This window comes from Petaurus breviceps, unplaced genomic scaffold (assembly GCF_028583685.1).
Source record: "Petaurus breviceps papuanus isolate PSGF00001 unplaced genomic scaffold, PetGlider_PUasm1.0 99, whole genome shotgun sequence".
Taxonomy (NCBI): domain Eukaryota; kingdom Metazoa; phylum Chordata; class Mammalia; order Diprotodontia; family Petauridae; genus Petaurus; species Petaurus breviceps.
The window spans coordinates 22,765,384-22,786,021 of NW_027187465.1; the positions used below are offsets into that span (position 1 = coordinate 22,765,384).

General features: G+C 37.4%; 1 protein-coding gene across 1 annotated transcript in view; it reads right to left on the reverse strand.

Annotated features, from left to right (window-relative positions):
- Window positions 1-20,638, reverse strand: part of RAD9B (RAD9 checkpoint clamp component B) — a 45,967-nt gene that overhangs the window by 17,137 nt on the left and 8,192 nt on the right. The window contains 7 exon segments of the mRNA XM_069081411.1: window positions 654-897; window positions 1,538-1,660; window positions 2,724-2,788; window positions 3,056-3,162; window positions 8,128-8,234; window positions 12,196-12,295; window positions 18,807-18,921. Of these exon segments, the coding sequence (XP_068937512.1) occupies window positions 654-897; window positions 1,538-1,660; window positions 2,724-2,788; window positions 3,056-3,162; window positions 8,128-8,234; window positions 12,196-12,295; window positions 18,807-18,921 (861 nt within the window).

Below are 20,638 nucleotides of genomic sequence, written 5' to 3' on the forward strand. Positions count from 1 at the left end.
TCTTTGAAAGACTTGGCTACTCTGATCAATCAATACAATGATTCAAGACAATTCTAAAGGATACATGAGAAAAAAAAACGCTAACTCCAGAGAGAGAACTGATGAACTCGGAGTGCAAATCAAAGTATAATTTTCTTGCTTTTCTTATTTTTATATTTTTGCAACATGGCTAAAATGGAAATATGTTGTGCATTATTTCACAGGTATAATTTATATCATATTGTTTTCCATCACTGAGGGAGGGAGGGATGGGAGGGAGAGAATCTGGAACTCAAATTTTAAAAAGAAAAGAATGTTAATAAATAAGAAGAAATGGAACTCTGATCTCCTGACTCATATCAGGGTCCCTCTACTCTTTTACTGACTTCCCTTGAAATTCAGAACTGTGCCCAAGCACCAAACACCTTCATCCCCACCACCATCCCCTTTTCAGCTCCCTTTTGTGTGTTGTCTTCCCTCATTAGAATCTAAGCTCTTTGAGGGCAGGGATGGTCTTTTTGCTTATTTTTGTAGCCACAGCACTTAGCACAATGCTAAGAACATAAGTGTTTTAATAAATGCTTCTTTTCTTCCATGCCCTAGCCAGCTAATTTTTCCCCCGAGCTTCTGAATGGATTTCTTATTGAGACATGCGTCCAATAATTTCCCTTTACCTTATTATAGACTTGAGGTTTTGGCATCACTTCTCCCACAACACTAAGGTCATTTTCTGTTGTTTCAGAGATGTGTGTATCCAGTCTTTTCACTGCAGGAATACTAAAACTTTCTAATTCAGTGGCGTTGATCTGTCTCTCATCATATGAGGGTCTCTTGGATGCTGCTTTGACTGTGATCGACTCCTTCTCTACGTTTGTTAGATTGCCTTCAGTGTTTGACTTTGACTTTATCAGATCTGACCTGGGGTGTTAATAGGGATTAAATGAACCAGTTACTTTGGAATATGTCCTATGAAACTGATAGAGAAAAGCAAACTGGCAATTAATAGCATTAGGTTTAATGACAATATTCATTCATTCCTAGTATATTTTGTACAAGAAATAATCAGTAACCAATTGTTGAATGCCAAGGATCAGGTAGAGTCCCTTTTAAACTCTTCCAGAAGATAGGTTTTCTAAGTAAATCAAACCAATTACATATATTGTGATATGGTAGTGCAACAGAGAGAAACATAATGGCTGTCCCTATATCTCTGAGGAGAGCCGAATGTAAGGAATTTGGGGACCTACTTGTAAAGCTTTAATCTTAATGACTGAGGAAATAATTGATACAAGAAAGAAATGAATTTTGGGTGGCTAGCAAATGTCAGGTAAGTTGGTTAAAAATTTGGTAAAGAAGAGAATAGAATCTCATGCTATTAATTTCTCTTGTGATTATAGCTAATAGCTCACTAATCTTGCTACAATTTTTTTTAACTTGGAAAAGATTTCCAATTTTATGATGTGTACTTCATTTATTCACTAACTGAATGTCACTAATTATTTCAGGATAAGGTTACAATGGGGTTTTTTTCAGTCCTTTAGGAAGGAAATATCTTTACCTTTTCAGTGTTTGTGAAAGGCACAGTGAACTTGGAGAAGATCTCCTACTTTCAACATCAGCTAATGTAGCCAAAACAAAAGTGGCTTCTAAGACCATTTCATCGATGCTGAAAGCCACAGGTCTAGAAAGGTAGAATCACAGCATGAGGGATACTTATATCCTCGAGCAAATCACAGAAATTAGCACTACAGTGAGAGATGCATAATTTTGGAATAGAAATAGCCAAGCTGAAACATCTTTTTCCATTCAGAAGTAAAAACATATGATTTAAGATTTGCTTTAAAAATCCCATGTAATATGCTTTAGTATTTTTTAAAAGAGTTAATGCACTTGAGTCATTTGTACAGTTTCCTGTCATTGTACCCATTTTATAAATTGTTTCACTTAAATACACTATAGAAAACATGCAGATATCGTTCACTGAATTTAAAAAAATGATATGCTGGGGTGGCTAGGTGGTGCAGTGAATAGAGTACCAGCCCTGGAGTCAGGAGGACCTGAATTCAAATCTGGCCTCAGACACTTAACACTTACTAGCCATGTGACCTTGGGCAAGTCACTTAAACCCAACTGCCCCTCCAAAAATATTGATATGCTATGGTTTATTTTATTTTATTGTTGTTGATGTTGGTGTTATTTTGAGACTTGGTCAGAGAGAAGTACAGTGGCCTCATCCCCATACAGATCAGCTAAAGCTTTCATTTGCTCTGTTTTTCTGAGTGGGGCTAGTTGCCTCCTCCTGAGGAAGCTTGGTGGTCCTCCATTCCCAAGGGCTCACTGCGCTGGTGCCAGACATCATTTGGACATCCTATCAGCTTTAACCTTACTACAGCTCAGAACCCCAAACTCAAGCAATCCACCAGTCTCAGCATCCTCAACATCAGTAACTACAGGAGTGTGCCACCAAAAGCAGCTGCTACAGCTTATCCTAAAATAAAAATATAACTTTATAAGTGCCTCAGAATGATATTACACAGAAATACCTTGTATAGGATAATCAATACTTTGTCAACATAATGTAGTTTCTGGGCTAACTACTTTCAATGTGAGATTCTAGAAGATTTTATCACCATATACATCAATTTAATATATTATTTATTTAACACATTATGGTTAGATATAATAAATTATAATTTGTTAACAAATTAATACATTGCTACTCAATAATATGATAAGGGACTTACTTTCCAGAAAGATCAAAATAAATAGATACAGGAGCAGTTAGAGCTTCTGAAAATGCCAGCAGTCCCTAAAAGAAAAAAAGTTGTATTTCTATGAAGTTGAAGTAACAATTACAAACTCTAGGGGTGGCTAGGTGGCACAGTGAATAGAGCACTAACCCTGGAGTCAGGAGGACCTGGGTTCAAATTTGGCCTCAGACACTTAACACTTACTATCTGTGTGTCCTTGGGCAAGTCACTTAACCCCAATTGCCTTGCCCTCCTCCCTCCAAAAAAAAAGGCAAAAAAAATTTTTTAATTACAAACTCTAACATGAAGGAAATATGAGTCTTTACCCTCAGTTCTTTAAGACAAAATGTTACTTCAGTGTCGACTCCAACTTGAAAGTAGTCAAATTCATCAGGATCAAGATGCATTTCAGTGTACATAGACTTAGCAAAATCTATTAAAATATTAGGAAAAGCAAGGATTAAAGAAGTCAGTTCCATAGTCTGGTTGTCAAAGCATCCTCAGGAACATTTACTGACCATTACTAAGTTTTACTTTGAAAAAAGCTACGTGATAGACATTGTCACTCCAATATTGGTATTGGGTAAGTGGTGAGATTAGACAAATACCATACACTATGGAACTCAGTTAGAAAGCTACTTTATAAATAGGGTTTTTCCAAAAGTGAATTATTTTGATGCACTATGAGTTTCTAATTCAAAAGATATTAAAGTGAATTCTTTTTAATCTATTTCCTAATTATTTGTTTCATTGTAAAGATGGGACTTGATTAAGTAAAGCGTTCTAATGACCCCAGTCTAGGTGAGGTTAGGGATACTCTACCCGAGACATTTATCATATGAAGACGTATCTCCATTGTTTGCTAGGTGTGAACAAGCCCTGGACACCTCCAGGGGTGTGACAGGATATCTGTTCAAATTGCCTGGGGGACTTAGGAACTGTTAGGTGGCATGGTGGATATAGGACTGAACCTGGAAGACCTGGGTTCAAATTCAGCCTCAGACTTTGACATGCTGTATAACTCTGGTCAAAGCATTTAACATTCATATACCTCAGTTTCCTCATCTGTAAACTGGAGATAATCATAGCACCTACTTCCCAGGGTTGTTGTGAGGATCAAATGAGAATATTTGCACAGTACTTAGCTTTAAAGTTCCTGGCACATGGTAAATGCTATATAAATGGTATGAGTATTATTGGTGTTTATTTCTCATGCCTTCTGTGGACTGTTATGAAGTCAGGAGCTAGTTGAGGGCCCAAGAGATTGAAGTGCCTGGTGGTGGAGAAGAAAGAGAGCCATCCCTGAAAAGGAAATCCATGGGAAGGAAGAATAACACATGACAGTCCCGCCTGTGCTTCCTCTCCCTCCAGCCTGGCCAGAGGAGGATGGTGCAAGGTTTGGAGGCTCAGGAGTTTAGACTTTTCATTTTCTCATCAGCATTCCAGCAGCATCCCCTGGAACAGCTGCAGGCAGCATCTACATGGGGAGCCAAGGACAGGCTGGGAAGAGATTCCAGAAAAGATACACCATACCTAAGGAGAACAGCTTGAGAATTCTAATAAAAGAACTTCCAGGAACTGGGAACTACCTACCATGCCAGATGTGCTCACCAAGCTTGAGCCCACTTTGCCTGAGCTCTGTACTGGTGGTAGACTCACAGACTTTGGAGGGGAATGTTTGTACCAACTATACCAACTGTATTACTTTAGTAAATACCCCATTCTAAAAGTTGATTAAATCTCACTGACTAATTAATATCAACTAATACTTATGTGAGAAGCACACTAGCAGGGACTACATTAGAAAGATGCCATAGAATCCCAAAGGCCCAGAGACCCATGTTCTGGGGACCTGAGTCGTAAATGAGGAGAGCCAGGAGAGTAAATCTGGACCTTATTTATGTTTGTATTTCTGTATGATAAAAATTCATCAAATGAAAAGTAATGGTATAATCAGTGCTGATTTGTAACACATAAGACTAGCTAGTTTTAATTAGAAGGACAAAAGACCTACCAGTAAACATGTTAAAAGAAGCACTGGACTTGTATTCTCACTCTGGCCCTACTATGTACTATAAAACCTTGGGCAAATCTTACCTCCCTGGGCCTTTTCTCTTCTCTGTAAAATAAGAGGGTAGAGCTAGACTAAATTTAATAAAACATTTATTAAAGACCTAATATGGGCAAAGTATTGTTTAGATGCTCTTTAAGTTCCTTTCTAGTTCTGTGGATCTGATTTTGTGAACTATATTGAATATATAATATATTCAAATACCCTTTACCCATAAAGGAAACTAACTCAATGTGAATTTTGCAATGCATTGCAAACATTCAATTTAAAATATACAAGCAACATATACTTTGAGACAATCCTGTACAGGTCCATCTTGTGAAAATGAAATAATTGTTCTTTTCTAACTTGATCTAAGAACAACTAAATCCTTAAAAGAGAATGCTTTTTTTTTTAAGTAAAGTCATGATTTTAATTTGTGCTTTCTAGACCTTAGATAAGTTGGGGAAAGTTTAGTCAAAATAACAATTATGTGTATTAAAATTCTAAGCCATCCTTCTTCCACAAATATTTTAGAAGAGGCTATCTTATGCTTTTGATTGCCAAAATAATCTTGAGCAGAGCAAAACAATACCTCCCTCCCCCACCACACACATACACCTTTCAACAACCCAGTAATGAAAGGGATTTACTTGCACCTATAAATGGAACCTGTTTCGGAATCAAGTTTTCATTTTCAAATGCCTACAACAAAGAAAGATGTAAGAAACCCAGGTTCAGTAACAAAATCTCTTCCTGTGTGATATTGGACAAATTACTCTACTACAAGGTAAAATTCCTTTGTTTATAATGAGAGAATTGGACTAGATTAGCCCAGGGTCCTTTCCAGGTGTAAAATCCTATAATCCTATGAAAAAGCAATGTAAACTTATATTTTAAAATCCCTATTTGACCTGAACTTGAACTGACTATCCATTAATGGCTAGTTATATATATATATGTAGGAATTAGTAACATTTTTACTCTTCTATAAAAATGTCAGAATCACAGTTTGTAATTCTAAATTAATTATTTATTTTTACTTGAGTGAGAACCCTACATAACAAGTAGAGCTATTTCTTTTTGTAATGGCAAACAGGTGGAACCTTGAGGAACGGCTGAACAAATTGTGGTATTTGAATGCAGTAGAATATTATCATACTGAAAAAAAATGAGAAATTTGGCAAGACTTGTATGGACTGATACAAAGTAAAATGAGCAGAAACAGAAAAATGATTTATACTATAATATCAACATTATAAAAATCAATAATTTTAAAAGATTAAAGGACTTTTATGCATACAATGATCAATTATAATTCCTGAGGACCAATAATGATGAATGTTACCCACCTCCTGACAGAAAGGCGATGGATTAAGTATGAAAAATAAGAAATTCATTTTTCAATATGGGAATTTGTTTTGCTTGACTATAATTACTAGTTGCAAGTTGCAATTACTAGTTCCATTTTCTTTTTCTTTTTTTCCCCCCAGGGAAGGAGGGGGGAAGGGAAAAATCAAATATCTGATAATTGAAAAAAAATTTTTTTTAAATGGTAGGCCTTCAAAAAAAACCATATATATATATATATAAACACAAACAGTAGGAACTTGTTTTATTCTCCATAGCCAAGAAGCAGTGTGGGACAATGAAAAAAAGCTACTAGATTTAGAGTCAGGGGACCTGGATTTAGGCCCACAGGCCTAAGACCCAAGGCCACACAGGCCATGGGCAAGACTTTTATCCTCTCTGAGCCTCGATTACCTCTTGTAGCAGCAAGCACCCTACCATACCCAGGGTGGCTGCTATCATAGGTTCTTAGATTTGCTTTTTTAATGGAAAGCAACTCAAAAGGGCTGAACGATTTTACTTTAATCAATCAAACATCAGAGAATACAAACAGAAGTTACAAGCAGACAGAGTGACAGATCAGCAGACAGGGCTTCCAGCTGTCTTACCATGACATCCATACGTAGTTAGTTACCAGAGAGGGAAGCACCAACATCTGAGTTTTCAAAGGGGGGGGAGGGGAAGAATGGCTCAACTGCTGCCCAGAGTCTCATCTAGCCAAATCATACAACTCTTTTCTAAGTGAGCCCCACAGCAAAACCTCACATCAAGGTATATATAGCCTTCTCCTGGGTCAGAGACCAACACAACTCTTGTGACCTACTGCCCAATCAAAAGTAACAAGGTGTGGGCATTCCTGAAAAACAAGCCTCCCTCCACAGGCTCCAGGTGAGCACATTCAGCTTATTGGGGGCAGAGTATATTCTCAAATCAAGGAAGGTTCTCAGAGTCACTTAAGCCTTAAGTCACTTAAGGCCACAAAGGGCCAAGGGGCAGGGAAGATCTTAAATTCCGATTCCCATAACACCTCTTCTCTAAAGTGAAGGGGCTGGATTAGACCAGGGCCTGGGTCCCTTTTAGCTCTCCATCTGTGATTGCATGATGTTTGGGTCAAGGACTAAGCTAAAGAAATGACATAGCAGGCAGGGCACAACCCCGTGATCCTTACACTAAGTTTTTGTGAGCAATGCCATGCATTCAGGTTCTAACTGGTTGCACTGGGCCTATTCCAAAGTGGCCTTAAGCAAATAAAAGCAGAATGTTTGCCAGGTTGGTGTTCATTTTCCAAACCTCCTTATCCCTACCAAAAAAAAAAAGGCACTGAATCTAATCCAACCAATTGAAGCCCCAGTTTTACTAGTTTCTCATTTTAAAACAAATATAGTTTCTTCCTTTGTGCTTGTTCTTTTCTTCAACAACAGCATAATCATCTCAGGTTGAGACTGGGTCAAGCAGCTTAAATCCAGCTGTTGTGCTGAAAAGATGCTGGCACATTTTCATGAGAGTTCCAAACCCCTCATTCTATTACACCACTGTTAAGCTCCTTTATTCCATTAGCAAACCTTTTAGGATAGCTGCTTTTATGTATTTTTATTTTTTTTCCTTTCCTTTCCACCTAGAAAGTTTCCCCCATTTATAACTTGACCAAAATTATTTTTTTCTTTAAAAAAAGAATGAGAATTGGAAACTTAATTTTATTTTCACAAGATGCTTTCATTTGGGTTATAAAAATAACAGAAAACATACTGAATCTTTCCCCACTACTGGCAAAATCATTACTACTGCATTTCTTTCCTTTCTGTTAACCTAAGATCAACTTAAAAACAGCACCCAATTAAGTTCCAATTTGAATCCATCTACCTTTCCTTTCCAAAAGTCTTCACTTGATTTTTATAGGTTAATTAAATTACTTTCAGAGTTGTGAATCTATATGTATAATTTCTAATTGGCTTGGTCTCAAAATTATCTATAAAAGCATTATTAAAAAGTACTTCTTACCTATTTCATCCTCAATATAGCTCTTAAAGCAGACTTTCATTGGTGTCACAGTTAAAGTGATTTCTTCTTGACTCAATGGAAAATGAATCATTATATCAGCCAACAACCTAAGAACAGTGAACCATATTAAAGTTAGTTGGAAAACAAACAAAAACAAATTACATCATCAACTGTTAATTCAATCTTTACCTCACAATATGGGTTGTTATGGTTCTTTTTTTTTTTTAAAGCAATCGGGGTTAAGTGACTTGCTCACGGTTACACAGCCAGTTATTTCTGGGTGTGGTGCTAAGTATCTGAGCCTGGATTTGATCCCCAGGTAATCCTGACACTGGAGCCAGTGCTCTTACTTGCTGAGCCACCTGGCCACCCCTGTTCATATTTTTTAATACAGCAAAAGAATGACTGAATTATCTTCTTCAAATTTGAATATTTTATTATCGTTTTCAAAAAATGATATTCTTCATGGAAAACCACATAAACAACCAAAAAAACCCCACAGTAACCTTAATAAAGCACTAGAATAAAATGTCACAAAAAGAGTTAGTCACACATATAACTGGATTTTAAAATTATTAGTATTGTACCACCTCCTGAAGATGGCCTAGTATGGTGAGGCAGAATAGAGCACTCAGCTGGAAATATGAACCCTTTGGGGTTCTATTCCAATCTCTCCTATAATCCTTGGCAAAGCAGGGCTCATCAAACCTTGAGACTTGGGTTTTCTTAGTTGTAATAAGGAGGATGTATACCTCTCTAAGCTCCTTTTCCAACATCCTAAAATCTTGGGATAATATTAAATATGTTTACATTTGGCATGTGCATTCCCATTGTTTAATCATTTATCCAGAAATCTCATTCCATTCTTGACAATATCATCAAAGTTTTTATCTAGCAGAAATGCACAAGGCTTTATCTTTACCCCACACTGTTTTTTTTTATTTTATTTTTTAAGCAATTGGGGTTAAGTAACTTGCTCAAGGTTACACGGCCAGGTGTTTCTGGGTGGGTGCTAAGTGTCTGAGCCCAGATTTGATCCCCAGGTCATCCTGACACTGGGGCTGGTGCTCTCTGTGCTACCTGGCCACCCTACCTCACACTGTTTTTAGAACTCTTGTCCTCAACACTCCTCTGTATATTGACTGTCCGTATTTTGTCGATGCCTGTTTGTGCACATGGCGTTTTCCTGCCAGGAAAAGTAAGCCTCTGTAGAACACAAGGTTTTTTTTTCTTTGTTTCTCTGGCACCTAGAACGGTGCTTGGCACATTGCAGGTATTTAATACAAGCTTATTGAATGAATAGATGAAGAAACCCCAAGAAGAAAAAAATTCTGGTCATTTCTCTATGAAATAGATTAGTTGGTTAATTCTTTACATGTTAAGCACAAGAAGGAAGTAAAAGGGAATTCCTTTTTAAATTTTTTTTATTCATTTTGAACTTAAATACAAAAAGATAAAAAAAATTTCCATGCACACAGTTGTTGTTTGTCCTGGGTTCTCAAAGAGGACCAATGACATCAGGAAGGTCATATCTTGACTTGCAAGTGAATTGAAGTGAGGTAGGGCTGTTCAAAGTCACTGGCCTCACTCTCTCCTCCAGTGCCATCTGGGTCCAGTGGCAAGATACAGATCAGAACAACTGGAAATGGCCCCAGATGCTGTGGGAAGACACTGGCCTTTTTAAGCTAAGGCCTTACCCAGGTCTCAGTTTGTCTGAGGCTACGCCCATTCTGTGATTAAGGATAGGTAAAAAAAAAAAAAAAAATGAGGCAAAAAGTGGCCTCTTTTACCTAGTCAAAAAAATAGCAATCTGGGAGGGGAAAACTCTCAGGGTTTCTGGCCAAAACAGAAACTGGACCTGCACAACCTGCAGCCACTTGCAGCACGCCAAAAGATTTTGGGGGGCTTGTAAAAAATGTAGAGGATGTTGTGCAGGACTGACACATTATTTACACTCACTCTGAGCCATCAAAATACAAAGACCAAGTGAGTCTTGGGCTGGGACCTATTGTTGGTCAATCAGTGAGAGTCAATGATTTGGGTTTAAGGGGAGATCAAGTAGTTCCATTTTAATCGCAATGGGTTTCATCAAAGCCTGGCTCTTCAATGCTGTATTTCAAAAAATCATAAATAAAACTACATGGGACAAATGAGTTCATTGTCCCAGTTACTCTTACCTGTAGGTGCTCTGCCCAAAAGGACATAAATTTTGATCATTGAAAACTCACAAGGTATCTTGGGGTTTCCAGGCTAGATTTCCTTTTCCTTTCTCTACTTATTTATTCTATCATGTACATAGTACATCATAAAGAGAGGATTCAATATAAAACCATGAATTTCCATTTCAGACTATTTACTTAAAAAAAAACCCTATGTAATAAATACTACACATTGTTTTCAAAGCTACTCTGCTTGTCTGTGCTTCCTTCTAAGTTTTTCTTTTGTTCTCTTATTTGCACTTATTTTTTTCTCCCTCCCTCCACACCCACCCTAGAGAAGGTTGCAATTACACACAGGTCCTTCTTGCTGTTATTTTTTTAGCTCTATCTGTGGACCCAACCTTAGACACTCCTCTCTACCCATAAACCATGACTAGGGCACCCAGCTACACTGTCCTGCAAATGCTTTTACTCCCTGTGGTCCCTCCTGGGGCTGCAAAGTGCAGCTTGCCCCTCTGCCCTGGAACAGGGCTCCATTCTCCTACAAGTGCCCACAGCTATCAGGGATCCCCCTGCCCCTGCTACCACACTCACCAGTCATGTACTTGCTGCAGACAGGGACAGCTCTGGTTAACACAGCTGACCCTGGCATCCCATGACAGCAGAGGACTCTTCAATCTTACCTTCCTCAGATGTCCAACCCACACTGTCCAAGGTGAGGCTTTCTAAGGTTTTAGGTGGCCTCTCTCTCCTAGGCCTCAGGACCCAGCTTCCCCCCAGGGCTTGTTGTTTGTTCATTTGAATCTGCCTGGAGGTATCTGCACTTCACTTAGGTCAAACCTCCACCCCTGGAAGTTGGGCCTTTCCTTCGGTCTTCTCAGGTTGTCTTAGGAAGACAACTGCTTTACCTATGTTGCCTCTAAGGTGATGTTCTGTCTTTTTTTGGAGGAAATTTAGAGAGTTAAAAGTTTTCTAATCAACTTCACCATCTTCCCAGAATTCTTTCCCCAGTAATGCATTTTTAATAATTGACTCTTTTAGCTGGAAATTTGGATATAGATTTATAGAATCACAGATTTTGAGCATAAATGCAACCTCAGTAGAATCTAATCCGGCCCATACCTTAAAAATAATCCTATGTTCAAAACAAATTTGCATCACTCACTTCAACCACCAGAAAAGTAAGATACTGTATGATTAAGCATCTCCCCCAAAATCATATGGCAAATGTGATGACAAATCTGCTTAGTTAATATGACTGGGAAATAAGATATACAGGCACTGGGGCATAGAGATCCACTGTGCCCTACTGGAAAGTTGGAGGGGGAATGGGGGAAGATATATGAGAGAGCAGATTGGGGGAGGGGATATTCAGTGGGATTGCTGTTTTGGGGTGATGGGTAGGGGAAAAATGGGAAGAAAATTTGTAACTCAAAATCTAGAGGAAATGAATGATGTAAACCAGATGTTAACAAAGCATTTGATAGTTAAAACACACACACACACACACACACACACACACACAAATCTACTCAATTAAACCAAAAGAAATTTAGATGGCCTCAAGTAAGGGGAATGTTTTATTAGAGTTTTCCCCCTATACAGTTTTATATGTATAAAACCACATAGATGGCATAACTTTAAGATATTTTCCACTAAAGAGTTGAGGAATTCTACAATTAGATAGATCTTACTTTAAATTTATCATTCTCAAGGTGTATTCCTTACATCCTCTTGCTCAGATGTCTCTAAGCTATTTGCTATAACCTCAAAAACTGTAACAGACTTGGAAATTATAGGTTATGAATTTTTAATCTGGGACCAAAGTTCTTTCAGTATCTGAAAGTGAAAAATGGAGAGGCAGAGATAGATAGAGACCAAGACAGAGATACCGAGAGGGCTTAATTACCTTGACTGAACCTTCAATATGTTAGGACACATATTCTTTGCAAAAACAGCTTGCAAAGGCTCAGACTCTTGGAAAGACAAATTATGAGTTTTTATGATACCTACAAAAAAGCACAGAGTAATCACTTAGCATTTTGAAGTCCCAAATGAATGTGTACATGATAATTAACTTATAGGAGTTGCTTAAAGTCAAAATGAGGACTAGACACCAATGCACAGCACCACATCTGGTACATAGTAAACATTTACTAAATACTTATTTATGACTAAATGACTTTTAAAGTGCCTTCTAGCTCTGATTACTATGATCCTTTGAATGACTGTAAGAAGCATTGGGCAGAACAAAAATAACAGACAGACAAGTTGTTACACTCCAATAGTCCTGAATTGATACTCATTGAAAGCTAAAGAACATTCAAAGACCCTGAGGAAGGGCTCTAGCCTTCCTACCAGGTCAAAGTGCCCTAATAAGGCCACACAAAATGGACATGAACATAAATGACATGGGAGCAAGACTCACAGATAGGCTGTAATCTACACCAGAGGAAGGAACAACCCCACATTGATGAAATCTCAGATCTATCAGCTTCAAAGATGGGCCATTTTTTTTTAATTCCAAAATAGAATCTACCTTAAGAGGCAGCATGGTATAGTAAACAAAGAACTGGCCTCATAGTCAAGAACACCTAAGGTCAATCAATTCCTGCTTCTGAGATACATCCACTCACACACACACACACACACACACACACACACATCTACTTCTAACGCAGCTAGTACCCATACACATACTTATATCTGCGTATGTGGTGTTCAGGGAGGATTAGCACCTCTGGTATAAGGGCCTGCTGAGCCTTTTGCAGGCTTTTAATCTGCCCTTGGTATCTACCTTCATCCAACTATTACCTGTGGCTCTGAGAAGCTGTAACATGGGAAAGTCTTTGGTAGGATAGCACAGAAAATGCCTAGGGACTCACCTGACTTTCCCATATTCCCCTCCAAACAACTTTAAAATAAGGCTTCAAAACCAATTCTTGAGTGGCAGAACTAACAAAAGAATGGAGTGAAACAAAGTTCCAGCCTAAGACAACTTAGAAGGATGAGAGAAAAGGTCTATCACGCTGGAATGAGAGGGAGACTGTACAGTCCAGTGCAAGGCAAGCAAGCAGCAGTCCTTGGGGACAATTGAATCAGTGGTGGCAGCTTCTAGAGCTCTCAGCCCACAGATAGTAAGGAGGTTGGAAGACTGGTGAGAAGATTAAAGGGATCTCTTTACTGGCACTGGGTATAGGACTCTGTTTTATGTGGATCTGGGTTGAAGTCTTGGGTTACTGTCTAGGGCAAGGAGGAGCACACCAGAACTTGTGGCTGCAGGGAAGCAGGGAATCTGGTCACAGGTTCACAGAAAAAAAGAGTGCTTGTGATCACAAGGCCAGAAACTTAGTAAACATACCTTTCCTCAGATCATATCACCTTGCAAGAACTGAAAATTTCCAGAACCCCAGAAGTAACTCTGAAAGAAGTAGCTACACAAAAAACCTGAAGCTAGGAAGAGTGCCCTATTCCATCCTGGCAGCAAAGACCAACTTTAAGTTAAAAGTAAAAAAATGGGTTGGAAAAATAGCAAACAACAACAAGAAAGAACCTAACCATAGAAAGTTACTATAGTAACAGGGAAGACCAAAACACAAACTCAGAAGAAGACAACAGTCAAAACCGCTACATCCAAAGCTTCAAAGAAAATTGTGAATTGGTTTTAGGCACAAAAAGAACTCTTGGAAGAGCGCAAAAAGGATTTTAAAAATCAAATAAGACAGGTGAAGGAAAAATTGGGAAAAGAAATGAGAGTAAAGCAAAGAAAATCATAAGGAAAAAACAATAGCTTGGTAAAGGAGTCTCAAAACAATATTAAAGGAAATAGCACCTTGGGGCAGCCAGGAAGCACAGTGAGTAAGAGCACCAGCTCCAGTGTTGAGAAGACCTGGAGATCGAATCCCGGGCTCAGACACTTAGCACCCACCCAGAAACACCTGGCCGTGTAACCTTGAGCAAGTTACTTAACCCCAATTGCTTAGGGGCGGCCAGGTGGCTTAGCGAGTAAGAGCACCGGCTCCAGTGTCGGGATGACCTGGATCAAATCTGGGCTCAGATACTCAGCACCACACCCAGAAATAACTGGCCATTAACCTTGAGCAAGTTACTTAACCCCAATTGCTTAAAAAAAAATAGCACCTTCAAAAACAGAAAAAGCCAAATGGTAAAAGAGGTACAAAAACCCACTGAAGAGAAGAACTCCTTAAAATGCAGAGTTGGTCAAATGGAAAAGGAGATAAAACAAACTAAGTGAAGAAAATAATTCCTTAAAAATTAGAATTGGTCAAGAAACAATGAAGTAAAATCAAAACAAGGAAAAAATAAAAGAAAATGTGAAATATCTCATCAGAAAAAAATAACTAATTTAGAAAATAGATTGAGGAGAGATAATTTAAGAATTATTAGACTACCTGAAAGTCATAATAAAAAAAAGAGTTTAGACATCATCTTTCAAGAAATTATCAAGGAAAACTTCCCTGATATTCTATAACCAGAAGGTAAAATAGAAATTGAATGAATCCACTGATCACCTCCTGAAAGAGATTCCAAAATGAAAACTCCCAGGAATATTAGGATATCAGGATAGCACCAGATTTAGCAGCTTCTACATTAAAGTATTAAAAAGATTGGAATAGAATATTTTGGAATACAACAGAGTTGGAATTAATCAAGAATCACCTACCCAGAAAAACTAAGTATAATCCTTCAGGGGGGGATGGATATTCAATGAAACTGAGGACTTTCAAGCATTCCTGATGAAAATATCAGAGCTGAATAAAAAATTGGATGCAAGACTCAAGAGAAGCATAAAAAGGTAATTAGGAAAGATAAATCATAAGGAATTCAATAAAGTTCAATTGTTTACATTTCTACATGAGAAGATACTTGTAATTCCTAAGAAGTTTATTATTCTTAAGATACTTAGGAGTGTACATAGAGAGAGAGCACAAATGTGAGTTGAATACAAGGAGATGATATTTTTAAAAAGGTGAAGGAGTGAGAAAGAGGAATACACTGGGAGAAAGGGGAAGGGAGAGGTAGAAGAGGGTAAATTATCTCACATAAAAGAGGTGTGAAAGAACTTTTACAGTGGAGGGGAAAATGGGGGTGGGAGGAGAGTGATTGAACCTTATTCTCATAGAATTGACTCAAAAGGGGTCAGCTAGGTGGTGCAGTGAATAGAACACCGACCCTGGAGTCAGGAGGACCCAAGTTCAAATTTGACCTCAGACACTTAAATTAACACTTATTAGCTGTGTGACCTTGGGCAAGTCACTTAACCCCAATTGCCCTGCCTTCCCACCTCCAAAAAAAAAAGCAGAATTGACTCAAAGAAGGAACAACATACACACTCAGTTGGGCATAGAAATCTATTTTATTCTACAGAAAAGTAGGAGGTCAAAAGAAGGGGTGGCACTGATAGAAGAGAGGGTGGATTGGGGAAGATGGTAGTCAGAATCAAAACACTTTTGAGGATGGAAGGGGAAAAAGGAGAGAGAGAGAAAGGATAAACAGGGGGAAATAGGATAAAGAGAAATACACAGTAATCATAACTGTGAAAAAAATTTTCAGCAAACTTCTCTGATAAAGGCCTTATTTTTCAAATTTGTAGGGAACTGAATCAAACTTATAAGAACAGAAGCCATTCCAGAATTCATAAATAGTCAAAGCATATTAATAGGCAGTTTTCAGATGAAGTAATTAAAGCTTATCTATAGACATAAGAAAAAAATGCTCTAAAACACTTGATTAGAGAAATGCATATTGAAACAACTCTGAGCTACTACCTCACACCTATCCGATTGGCTAATATGACAGAAAATGAAAATGACAAAAGGAGGGGATATGGGAAAATTGAGACACTAATGCATTGTTGGTGGAGTTGTGAACTGATTTAACCATCGTGGAAAGCAATTAGGAACTATGCCTAAAGGACTATAAAACCCTGCAGACACTTTGACCCAGAAATACCACTGGTCTATATCCCAAAGAGATAAACAAAAAAGAAAAGGACCTCTATGTACAAAAATATTTATAGCAGCTTTTTTTGTGTTGGCAAAGAATTGGAAATTGGCAGGAGGGATGCTCATCAAGTAGGGAATGGCTTGAACAAGTTGTGGTATATGATTGTGATGGAATGCTATTGTGCTATAAGAAATGATGAGCAGGGTGCTCTCAGAAAACCTTGAAAGAACCTAAGTCTAATCCTAACCCTAACCCAAACATTGTACACAGTAATATTATACTATGATCAACTCTGAATTACTTAGCTATTGTCAGCAATACAATGATCCAAGACAATTCTGATGGACTTATGATGAAAAATGTTATCCACCTCTAGAGAAAGAACTAATAGAATCTGAATTCAGATCAAAGCATACTTTTTTAAACTATTTTTTTCTTGGGGGGTTTTTTATCCATATTTTCTTACACAACATGACTAATATGGAAATATGTTTTGCTTGACTGCACATGTAAAACCTATATCAAATTGCTTGCCTTCAAGTAGGAGGGAGAGAAGGGAAGAATTTGAAACTCAAAAAAATTTTTTTAAATGAATGTTTACAACTTTTACATGTAACTAGGAAAAATTAAATATTATAACTCAAAGAAGTTGTAGCATATGCAGTGGCCACACCCCAGTGAAACATGTCCGCAGACAGTTTAAACCAGGTCGAGGGTATCCAATAGGCCTCAAACCTGTCAGTGAGTGAGTTAGGGGACTGTCTATTCCAAGAATGTGAAGACTTTCCCTAGAAGAATGGGTGGATAAGAACAATTTGTTTCAACAGCCAGGAAGGCTAACTACAGAGTGCTTAGATCTTGGCCAGGCATCAAAAACACCAAGGTCATCCACTGTATCCTGGGCCATTGCCAGTTGTCTTGATTTTTGTCCTACCACTCAACTTTGATGATTCAGGAAGAAAGAGTGATGCTGGTGACTTTGTGCAACTCTACCTCACATAAATTTATTTCACATGCAAATTAAGACATCACCCATGATGTCATGGATAATGTCATTGATCCTCCTTAAAAACAAATGACAACCCATACACACATATATAACACACCCATTAACACACACAAACATATACATATGGACAAGCTAGTGTTACATTGTCCTTGTTGGCAAACTCACTGATGCAACTAGTATCTAGTAATACTAGAAAATTAGTATTTTATATTATTTATCTATTATTTTATAGTATTTATTATTTATAATTAGAACATTAGTATAAAACTAGAAAAATAGTATTAGAAAACTAGTGTCTAGGAAACTGTAAGGATATATATGTATATGTATATTGTGTGTATATATTCACACACATTTGCAATGAAGGCACATGTAATCTCTCAGTACCGCAGACAACCTAAGACTTAGAAGTCATTACAAATATATACAAGGAAGTCATTAATCTGCTTTGGCAGAAGTTTTCTAATAGTATAATTTCCTACATCAATGAAATCAGAGATCTGGCAAAACAAACAAACAAAACAAACCTATTCTGATACCTCTAAAATTGAAGAAGCGTATTTATTGAGTATTTTCCAGGTATATATCACCTACAGGAGAGGAACCATTTTTTTGAAATGTATTTATCGCTCTCTAGTGGACACCATGAGACAGGTCATTCTGTCTGACCAAAAAGGCATTATTCAAATTCCTTTTAAAAGAAAGATACTTGCTTGCAAGCAGGTATGATGCCCTGACTTCTTGACTATCGCTTTAATAAGGTTGCCTTAAGACATCAAAAAAGCTTATCAGATACAACATTTCTAAATGTATTTATGTGTTCGTTATTGGTTGAATCTTTAAGAGCAACAAAAAATGATGGCACATTCTAACTCACTCCATTCTGAAACAATGTTCTTTCAACAGACTGATGAATGTAACATTATTACTACCTTTAAATAAGTACATTTTTTTACTTTTATAGTAAGACCCTTTATAGAAGCTATTAAAACCAATTGACAAATATTTATTGAATACCAAAATCATTTGTATTGAGTTTCTTTTTTTTGGGGGGGGGAACATCAATACAACAATAACTACATCTATTATAGCATTATTTAAGTCGGTAAAGCAGTTACAATTACATATTTTTGCTACTAGAATTTGGTCTAGAAGTTGAGGAGTCTGGGTTTTGTGGCTTCTAACTTCATTACATCCTGGTATTTCTCCATCTCTACATACACAGTAGTCTGAAATATTCTATTGGAATTGGGCAAGTAACCAATAATGACTAAATTCAACAGGATGCATTTTAGACTAGTTTGTGTATATGCAGAACCTGGGCCTCTAGATCTTGCTCAATGAAGAAAGAATTCTTTACTACTAACTGATTTTTTAGTACTATTTTTTGTTTTAGTGAGGTTATATGTAATGTACAATTTTTTGCATCATGAAACTTCACAAATTCAAAGTAATTTCTAAGGCTAAGAATGTTTAAGGTATAATGAAAATATTATAAATATGAAATAAGTTTAGAAGGAAAATAAGTTTATGGCCATACCTACCATGTTTGCAGAAGAGCTGAAAAATCACACGGCATGTATTAGCACTCAGAAAAATACTGCACTTTTCTACATTTCTTTCAAGTGTATTCAGACATCTAAATATGGGCAGAACTGACTGTAACAAAAAGCATATGGAGTAAGAATTTTACATTTTATTATGAGGAAGATGTCATTTTAAAAAGAGACTATGTTTGAATTTATACTCCTAACCCTGTTATATAACCCTGTTATAGTTACAGTGAACTTCCTTTTTGTGACGGTAACTAACAAACGTAAAGTTCAAATGATATGCAGGTAAAATGTTACACAAAAGAAAGTGAAAACTCTTTGAGGAATCAGTAAAGGAGCTGAAAAAAACCATTTTCTGATTAGGGAAAAGACAACTGTAGGTATTCCTAAAAACCAGGGACATCATACTGTTGAGTAATTAGTGTCCTTCACTCATGTGAATAGGAAAACAGAAAAGGCTAGGAACTTGGAAACAGAAAAAAGAAGTTGGCATCACTAGTCTTCTTCCTGCTAAGAGAGAACAGAGTTTAGAAAGGGAAAATGCACATTAGCTCTTTAACTAGCTATAAGAGTGTGTCTGGGATGGGGGGAAGTCAACAGGGGACTCCTGAATGAGTTCCACTACCACCACCAATTTGATGAAATTACAGTATTTAAGTGGCAAATAACAGAGACTCTGAGATGTAAGCTTGAACCCTTTTTAGACTTTCAGTGACCCATTTGTACCCTGTAGAGGACAGACATTTTGATTGTGAAAGAGTTAGGTAATTTGGATGAAATTGATAGAGAAAATGGTTTTGCTATGGGAATGCCTTTTCTCCTCTCACTCATTAAATGATCCTCCTCCCTCCATCTCTCTCTTTCCCTCTCACACACACACATACAAATCACACACACACACATAATTAAGACTATCTGAATAGAGAAAACATAGGCAAGGTATTTTGCTATTAAACCGGTCTTAGGCTTGAAGTATCAACCTTGAACATAAGGGGAAGACTTTCATTCTAATACAAAAATTCTGGTTGAATTCAAAGGGTCCTACTCAAGCTTAAGGATAAAACCAGGATTAGACTAAGCAGTGATTAATAAAGATGAAGAATTAATGTTTTTCTTTAATAATTCGATCTTCAGAATGATCTACTTCAGCCTTTCTTTAACTACAAACAATTCAAAATCATGTAGTATCTCCTTGCTCTGTTCTTCCACTCTCAGAAGAGCTCATTCTTTCTCTTTGGCTAGCTTTCCCTGGCTTGTGTCCATTCTGGTAAGTTTGAGCTTCCTTAGAGGGAGGGTAGCTCTTAAAAATCAATCCTCTCAGAGACTAAGGGTTAACTCTTGTTAGTGACTATTCCTTCTGACACTAAAGCTCCCACCAATGTATTTCCCATTAATAAATGGGTTACTAATACTCATTAACTAAAATAATAATTGAAAATGAAAAGCAAACAAAATGTATATAATATCCCATCCCTAAAACCAAATCACCATTTCCCACCAGTACACATAGCATCTGAGGGAATGGACACACATTAAGTCACAGAGTAGTGAGGCATACATGTAGGGAATATGCGTAGTTAGGGATACTCACAGCTCACCAACAATCAATTTCAATATCCTCTTTCTGTCTCAGGAATTGTCCATAGAAGTTTCTTGATGAGTGTAGCTTCTATGTGAACAAATGCTAAACTGAGTTCATCCACCATTCTGGACTAACACCTTTCTAGGCAAGGCAACTCAGCTGGATTCATTGACCTGTTGGACTGCTTCTCTGAAGCTCTACTTCTAAGCTGTTTCCATGCTCAGCTGGGCTCATTTCCTTT